A 9334-nucleotide genomic window follows, 5' to 3' on the forward strand; every position below is an offset into this window, starting at 1 on the left:
GATCAAATTCATGTACTATTTCTTGGGCTGTTATTCGGTTGAGGACACTTGCGCGATTGTAGCCGACGAAATCCCATGTGTAGATGACATAGCTCTGAACGCGCCTGCATGAGGGCGCGTCCGTCGCAAAAACACATAAAACATTCAAGTAATAACCTACATGTTATATGGGATTATTGACTGATTTGCTGTATCTATATCCATATTTCTACTGTGTGACTATAGGGTTCATTGGTCATTTTTGTAACATTTCACCTAATTTTAGTAATATACTTGGATTGTACGTGGTATTTGCAATGTGTAAATGACTTTCTTTGTTCATTCAACGACAGTATAACTTTTTTCATTATTCATTAAAATTAACATGACACTGGAGTCATGCTGCTTTAGGTAGCACCCCGCAGTAAATTTCAAGTCCCTGCTGCCAATGTCCTACAAGCAATACGTCTGATAATTCTGATCTCAAACTACAAACCTGGAAATAGAGAACAAGTTTTGTTGAGAACATATATGACATAAAGATGCAATTATCCCATCTGCAATAGTCAGGCAGTAAAAAAAGTTGCAATTCATTCCGTTAAAGCCCAAAATCTACTGTGGCCCGAGATCCAAAACAATACATTTCGTCCCTCTGGCAAAAAATACCTGCAAATATACTGTCTTTTATTTAGCAACTCCCTATACATGCAGAAACAGGTGTTACGCCTTGCAGATATTTTGCTACTGCTTAAAGTTTGAACCCACTATAAAATAACTTGTTTTCAAATAAGCATGCTGTTTAAAAGTAATGTTTACAAAAATGGCGGTCTTGAAATCTATAAACAACAGCATGTGATTTCTGACCATGTTTTCGAATTTGCCAGTGATCATACATTAAATAATGTCACAAACACAAATTTCATGCTTAAATTGCACTTTAAAAACAACCAGTCATTAAAATCCAGACTAGTCACTATTTTTATAAAAATCCTCAAGGCCATTCGAAGCTGTAGCTTCTATTACTGTGAAGTTTGTGAAGTTCTACCTTAGGTATGACCTCCCTAATGCCATTGTTTACGCCCTAATGCATTACTTCCGCTTTGAAGAGTATTCAAATAGCAAATATTGCAATCGGACAATCGCAACTACTCGGCCCTTCTTGACAAGTTTATTTCCAATATATGTAGTATAAGTCCACCTTAAATAAGTGAATTCATAGGTACAAAAGCAAACAATACATTATTTATATATTTATTATTATGGTTGTATAAACCGAAAGTACAAGAAACCTGTCTGTTGACATTTAGTTGGATTTGTTTAAACTTGAACATCAGTGGGCATATTTAAATTACAAATTGTTGTCAGACATATTTTCAAGCAAAAGAGTACCGGAACAGATATTAGATTTCAAATATATACATTCGTTTTATAAACTTGTCAACAACTCCCAGCATTAAATTACTATTTGTTTACATGCGTAGGTTAGACCGAATACCGCATCCGTTCTGTGTATTCATACTATTGTGTTCGAGGTCCTTATCCAATGACTGACGGAAAGGGCCGAGTAGTTGCGATTGTCGAAACATTACGGTTATTTTAAATAATAACCTTATCCGAAGACTGACGGAAAGAGCCGAAAAGTTGCGATTGGGACCGTCGAAGACCGGAGAATGTCGATACGTAAGGCCCGATTTCCGGTTAACTTCCGCGTAAATGATTTCATCAAGATAATAAATATTTCACCATCAAATAACATGTTAAGGTAAGTAACAAAATATAATATATGCAATCTATCCTATAATTATGAACAGAAATAAGTGTTATTTATAGATGTCATTGTATTATTGAAATAAAAAACATTCCCGAAGTAATTTTAGTAGTGGGTGGGGTAATTAATAGGTGTTTCACGTAAAATATTAAATTAGTTCTGTCTTTCTAGCTTTGTTCTCATTTTGTGTGTGGGGGGAGGGGGGGGGGCATCAATGACTGAGTGGTTAAAGTCATTTACTTCCTTACTGCTATGAGTTCAAATCGCTACAGGTTCTTTGGATTATTTCATGTTATTTGTGCTTCATAAAGTCTAAAATGGTGTAATTGCCTAAGATCATTTAGTGTTGATAATGTATTGTTATTGCTTGCAGGTAGGCAAGAAAGTAGTAACCTGGGAACAAAATGAAACAGTGCCTGCAAAGATATGGAACAGCTTTAAGGAATGTTTTAAAGTGCCATATCTAAGAATAACCAACTACATGTACTAAAAGCAATACTTTCATAGAGAAGAAAAGACCTTTTGCATTAAGCTTATTTTGCAAAATCTATTGTTATTCATGATCTTTAACTTTAACATGACTGCTCCTATACTCCTATTGGCCATAACAATTTTAAAATGTGATATTTGCAATTTTTTAAAATAAATATTCATATAAGACATTTAACAATACATACATGTAGAAGAAAAGAATTGTATTTTGAAAATGTGTGATAAAGCCATTTCTGAAAACGAAAACAATGAAACAACACACAGGAAAGTAAATCTAGGAGAGATTTATTTCTGTAGTATGTGTGGGAACACATTTTCTCAAAAAAGTGACTTTATAATACATATGAAAGTACATACTGGAGAGAGGAAACATATTTGTAAAATATGTCTTACAATATTTGCTCAAAGAAGTGATCTAACGGCACACTTGAAAATACATGCAGAAGAGAAAAATTATATTTGTGAAATCTGTAATAAAACATTTCCATGTCTAGATAAAGTTGCAACTCACATGAAAATTCATACCAGAGTGAAAAAATTTTGTTGCAAAATCTGTGCAAAAGCATTTATTCAACGAGGTGATCTTAATAAACACATGGCAGTTCATACAGGAGAAAAGAATCACTGTTGTGATATCTGTGGTCATGTGTTTTCTGAAAGAAGTAGTCTTAGAAGACATATGAGAATACATACAGGAGAGAAGAAACATAGTTGTGAAGTCTGCGGTAAAAAGTTTGCCCATAACTTCAGTCTTGCCATACACGTGAAATACCATAAGGGCCAGAAGGACCATTACTGTGAGACTTGTGGAAAAGGGTTTACTCTAAGAGATCAACTTGCAGAACATATGACAATACACACAGGAGAGAAGAACTTTCATTGTGAAATATGTGATAGATCATATTCTCGAAAACGATATCTTCAGAAACATATTAAGTGGCATTCAGGACCGAAGTTATATTGTTGTGAAATCTGTGACAAAGGGTTTCCCCAAAAAGACTATCTTACACAACATATGACAATACATAAAAATGAAAAGAACTTTTGTTGTGAAATTTGTAACAAAGCTTTTACTGTAAGAAGTTATCTTAATAGACATAAAAAGATACATACAAGAGAGGAAAGTTATCATTCAAAAGAGTTATCGAAAGAGTAGTTTGAAATTACCATCATTTGAGAAAAACACAATTTTGGTGAGGAAATCTGAAGGTTTGAAATCTGCGATGCTTTGTTTACTGAAGGAATTTATTATAAGAAATACATGGCAGCTAAATCACATCAGAGAAAAACTTCAGTTGAGAAATCTGCAATAAACAGTTGTTCCCCTCAAAAAGGATTTTATAAGACATTATGAAAATATAAAAGGGGGTTATGAAATCTGCAGTTAGGCGTTTTCCCAATTAAACATTTTGAAATCACAATACACTGCAACAGCGTTATAACGCTCATGTAAGGGCTTCCAATGGCTCAGTACCGCATTATAACGAAGTTGTGATATGTAACGCCCATGGCGAAATTACAGCATTACCCTACCCACTGCCGATACATATAACGCAAATTATTGTTTTTAACTTGTTTTGTACATGTTACAAAAGAGTCAGAGGAGGTTTACATGTGAAATATGTAATGAAGACACTTATCTAAATGGTTGTCTATACAAACTTATGACAGATTGTTGAATAGGCACTTGACATTTTTACACACTTATGAATTAATAATGCAGATACAGTGTACATGTACATCGAAAATACAGTGTAGTTTGTAAATACATTGAAAAATAAAATGTGACGAGGAAAGTCATGAATGGTTCTTTTTATCAGAAGAGTAAAAGTGTTAATATCTTGTATAAATCATAGGTGTTCGGCGCGTTGATTGTTCACTACCCCCGGGCCAACCCCCCTCCCCTCACCCACTCTTCAACCCTCCTACCTCTCAAAACCATGTAAACTGTATTATTTTTCATTTTAAACATGTTTTAATATTTGGTACATGCTTTTAATTCAATTACCTTCATTTCCAACAAAAAATAAAAAAAAATGATATAATATATATTTAGTAAAGATATGCAACTCGCCGCTCATTTTTCAGCACTCATCTTAATATGAACTCCATAACTTCAACATTTTTTCACCAATTTTCAATATCTTGGTACCAAATAGTAGGGAATTGATTACTCTTAAAGGAATTTAAGCTGTCATTATGATTCATTTCAAGTTATAAGAAGATATGTAATCTCGAAGTCACCGCAAGTGTAACTTGACAGAGACCTGACCGCTGGGTTTTTGTCAAAATTACCCGACCATACGGCAGTTTATTCGAAATGAATGAATATTTTTTGTATTGCACATACAAAGGTGATCAAATTATATTACAAGTAAAATGGTTTCCTGCGGGGAACATTTTTAATGATATAAAGAAATTTCATTTAACTATTTTCAACATTGTTTGGGGGGATAAATAAACGTTTGTATCAGGAATATAGTTGACAATAATCGATCAATATAGAAGACTGGCGACCGTTGTTCAAAGACCGAAGAAGGTCGAACATAAAACAATTATTTCTTTTTAAGAAAATGATTAAATAGGCCTACCATTTTATGAATAATTCCGAGCAAAAATAAATTAAGTAAACCCACAAGTTTACAAAATATATCTATTTATTATGGCAGATGCCACTACGAATATTTTAATTTTGTAGATTTTCAATATAAACAATTTATTGTTTGTAAAATTTGAGATAGATATTAAAGAAACATTGATAATTTAATTTCAAACACATCATTCAAGTTTTTCCACCTTAAACGGTAAAATAATTATTATGCACGGGGAAGTCGTTAAAAATTCCTTTTATTCTTTCCGTTTTAAAGGTGTCATTCGGTATTACATGCACCGCTTCCGTTTTCACTCGGAACACTCGACGTTTATTATTTCTCCGAAAAGTTGAGATTTGTTCCGCTATCGGAATACCCCACCTATTATCATTGAGTTACATTATAAATGGCGGCGCCCGACTAGAACTGACACTGAAAATTTCATTGATAGGTATAGAATTCTATATATTTTTTAATTGTTTTTCTATTTGATTTTCTTTTAAATATACACGCGTAGTCTATAGCCGGGCAAGCCAAAGCCCGGACCCGCTTCGCGGGCCCGGTCTTTGACTTCCCCGTATAAAATATCGAATGACAGTTTTAAAACGGAAATTGAAGGCGCCATTTTGTTTGAAAAATCTGATAAATAAAAACAATTTTTTGTCGAATTTTGTTGTGAAAACTATCTAGAATGAAAGAAAATGGTCTAACTAAGAAAATGAATCCGAACACCAATATCTTTTACTCAGTCGTTAACGCTGTACAGACGTTTAAAGTATTGTTTACGTGACGTCACAAGGTAGCGCCAAACAGCACGTGCAAAACAATCAAATCAAGTACGCTATTTTAATGTCGCAAACGTTTTAAGTTTTACATTTATTTCACTTTTAATAATCTTAATTTCGCTTGAAAAATTGTAGAGTGAAATAAAATGAACAAAGTTTTATCAACGTTTTCAAAACTCGTTATTCATTTAACGACAGGGGCGGTGCCATATTTAACACAGTACGTGTGACGTCACACGCACTCGTCACTGCATTTGATAAAAATGAGCGATTATTTCATACTATTTCACGTTAAAAGTACATTGAGCTCGCTTTGAGGCGAAAATTGTTTTTATTTATCAGATTTCAAACAAAATGGCGCCTTCGATTTTCATTTTTTATAGCGAGCTCGACGAGCTGGCCCGAAGGGCCTGCTCGCAAAGCGAGCTTTACGGTAACGCGAGTACCTGCTAAGTGATGGTTTTGAAAACTTTCGTCCAAAGTACCAAATTGGACACATCGCAACCTTTCGAATTTAAAGATAACGGTAAAAACTGAGGAATTCTGACTGAAAACGGATGTGTAGACTGGTCACCCGCGCACGTCTATAGGAACCATAATTGGACATGGAACCAGAATAACGGAAGCTGTGTATAAAAAATGAAAATCGAAGGCGCCATTTTGTTTGAAATCTGATAAATAAAAACAATTTTTTGTCGAATTTTGTTGTGAAAACTATCTAGAATGAAAGAAAATGGTCTAACTAAGAAAATGAATCCGAACACCAATATCTTTTATTCAGTCGTTAACGCTGTACAGACGTTTAAAGTATTGTTTACGTGACGTCACAATGTAGCGCCAAACAGCACGTGCAAAACGAACAAATCAAGTCAAACTCCTCGCAGCGGTTACTTCCCCTGATCTGTACAGTAACAAAGCGTGACGTAACCACTGTGAGGAGTTTGAAATCAAGTACGCTATTTTAATGTCGCAAACGTTTTAAGTTTTACATTTATTTCACTTAAAATAATCTTTATTTCGCTTGAAAAATTATAGAGTGAAATAAAATAAACAAAGTTTTATCTCGTTATTCATTTCACGACAGGGACGGGTCACGGGGCCATATTAAACACAGTACGTGTGACGTCACACGCACTCGTCACTGCATTTGAGATTATTTCATACTATTTCACGTAAAAAGTACATCGAGCTCGCTTTGAGGCTTTGCCTTTTTCATATTACACAGCTTCCGTTATTCTGGTTCCCTGTCCAATTATGGTTCCTATAGACGTGCGCGGGTGACCAGTCTACACATCCGTTTTCAGTCAGAATTACTCAGTTTTTATCGTTATCTTTAAATTCGAAAGGTTGCGATGTGTCCAATTCGGTACTTTGGACGAAAGTTTTCAAAACCATCACTTAGCAGGTACTCGCGTTACCGTAAAGCTCGCTTTGCGAGCAGGCCCTTCGGGCCAGCTCGTCGAGCTCGCTATTACAAATAATAATATAATTTGATCATATTTATATGCGCAATACAAAAAAATATTCATTTATTTCGAATAAACTGCAGTTTAGTCGGGTAATTTTGACAAAAACTCAGCGGTCAGGTCTCTGTCGAGTTACACTTGCGGTGACGTCGAGATTACATATCTTCTTAAAACTTGAAATGATTGTAAAGGCAGCTTTAATTTCTTTAAGAGTAATCAATTCCTTACCATTTGGTACCAAGATATTGAAAATTGGTGAAAAAATGTTTGAGTTATGTAGTTCATATTAAGATGAGTGCTGAAAAATGAGCGGCGAGTTGCATACCTTTACTAAATATATATCATTTTTTTATTTTTTGTGGAAGATGAAGGTAATTGAATTAAAAGCATATACCAAATATTAAAACATGTTTAAAATGAAAAAAAAAAACTACAGTTTACATGGTTTTGAGAGGTAGGAGGGTTGTAGAGTGGGTGAGGGGGTGGGGGTTGGCCCGGGGGTTGTGACCAATCAACGCACCGAGCACCTATGGTATAACTTACCGACATCCATTTTAAGCTCGTCGGTTACAAAGAAAAAGTCAAGCTATCACGATCGCTGGAACTCTGCCATTGTAATATTTTCTTTTTATGTTAAAATTTTGATGTAGTCTATTATTCACACATTTTAAAGCTGCATGCCTCTATATGAACTAGCATATTTTAAGAAAATTAAACTTGAAAAACATGTACTACCGTACGATTTTAAGATATTAAAGTAAAAAAAAAAAGATTTTAGATTGGATAATGATTTAAATTAAATGTTATTAAGTTCTTATTTTGCAGTATTTATTACCATATTTTTACTTTGTTACTAATATAGTAAGGGCTATTTTTGCTTATGTTGACCTCTTTGTGGTAATTTACGTGGATTGCAAGTGCTGTTTGCAATGTGTTAAGTACTTTCTTTGTTCACTTCTGAATATTTTACTTTTATTTTTTAAGTTTTCATGTAAATTAGCATGAATCTTGAGTCATTGAACGATGCAGGTTAATTCCGAAGGATAGTTACATAATTTCGCTTAATTCTCAGTTAACAATAAAATTGAAACGAATGAATGCAAAGTGTAAACTTGTTTTGACTTTCACATCTTCACTCACTATATACCATTGCATGGATGGGCAGAATATGTCACTTATGAAATTTAATTATACAGTGGTCATATCTTGGTTAAACGTGAGTGAACTAATCAAGTTGAAAGGTTTATAAACAGATAAAGAATGTCTACAGAGGGAAACAATAACGGGACTCATAACGGCACGCGACAATATTAGATATTTATCTACCTTTTTATCTCACATATAGTATGTTAGTGATGTCAGACCGGTGAATTTTCGTATTCGTAAATCAGTCACATTTGAAGCTTAATTCTGGATTCCACTGTTCTTGATGAATTATATACTGTCTTCAAACATCAACACTATCTAAGTCAATGAGGCCAAAAATATAATAGGTTAGACATCTACTTTTTTCAGAAATCTTCATTCTGTTGTAACACTGTTTAAATTCACCACTTTAAAAACTCCTGACTGCTGGTGGGTGGTACATCTTTAATCCTTCCGCCAACAAATGAGTTCCTGGAGAATACACAAAAAAACAACTAAATAAAGTCATCATATAACACACAAAAACTACACACATGCCATAAATACACTTTAAATATGACCGATCTAACTAGAGATGACTTAAATTTGGCCACTTCAAAATTTTAAAACTACAACGGGTTCGGTCTAATTCCGTACCGGGTTCGGTCTAATTCCGTACCGGGTTGAGACAAGTGTGACAGGTCGGCATGGTATGGTATTAGTTTATTCCCTGCGGTCTGGAGACCGCAGGGTATTGGTACGCGTTTAACTTTTGAGGCATGGAGGAGCACGTGACCTGTTTTCGGTACATGGAGGAGCATGTGATCTGTAAACCGTATATGATTGGTTAATCCGAATTACACCTAATTGAGAACAAAAATCTATTACGTGATATTTCTAATTTTCTATAATTATTTTATCGTTTAAGGTGGTAAAACTTGTGATGTGTTTGAAAATTATCAATGTTTCTTTGATATCTATCTCAAATTTTACAAACAATAAATTGTTTATACTGAAAATCTACAAAATTAAAATATTCGTATGGCATCTGCCATAATAAATAGAGATATTTTCTGCGTAATCTTGTGTGTTTACTTTATTTATTTTTTGCTCGGAATTATTCATAAA

General features: G+C 34.1%; 1 protein-coding gene across 1 annotated transcript; it reads left to right on the forward strand.

Annotated features, from left to right (window-relative positions):
• Window positions 1-1613: 1613 nt before the first annotated feature.
• Window positions 1614-4039, forward strand: LOC132716807 (zinc finger protein 93-like). The gene is made up of 2 exons (XM_060700143.1): window positions 1614-1741; window positions 2121-4039. The coding sequence occupies exon 2, from the start codon at window positions 2454-2456 to the stop codon at window positions 3393-3395; it is 942 nt and encodes a 313-aa protein (XP_060556126.1). The 5' UTR covers window positions 1614-1741; window positions 2121-2453; the 3' UTR covers window positions 3396-4039.
• Window positions 4040-9334: the final 5295 nt, after the last annotated feature.

Source organism: Ruditapes philippinarum, unplaced genomic scaffold (assembly GCF_026571515.1).
Source record: "Ruditapes philippinarum isolate M1 unplaced genomic scaffold, ASM2657151v2 ctg22159_1_1_1_1, whole genome shotgun sequence".
Classification (NCBI taxonomy): Eukaryota; Metazoa; Mollusca; class Bivalvia; order Venerida; family Veneridae; genus Ruditapes; species Ruditapes philippinarum.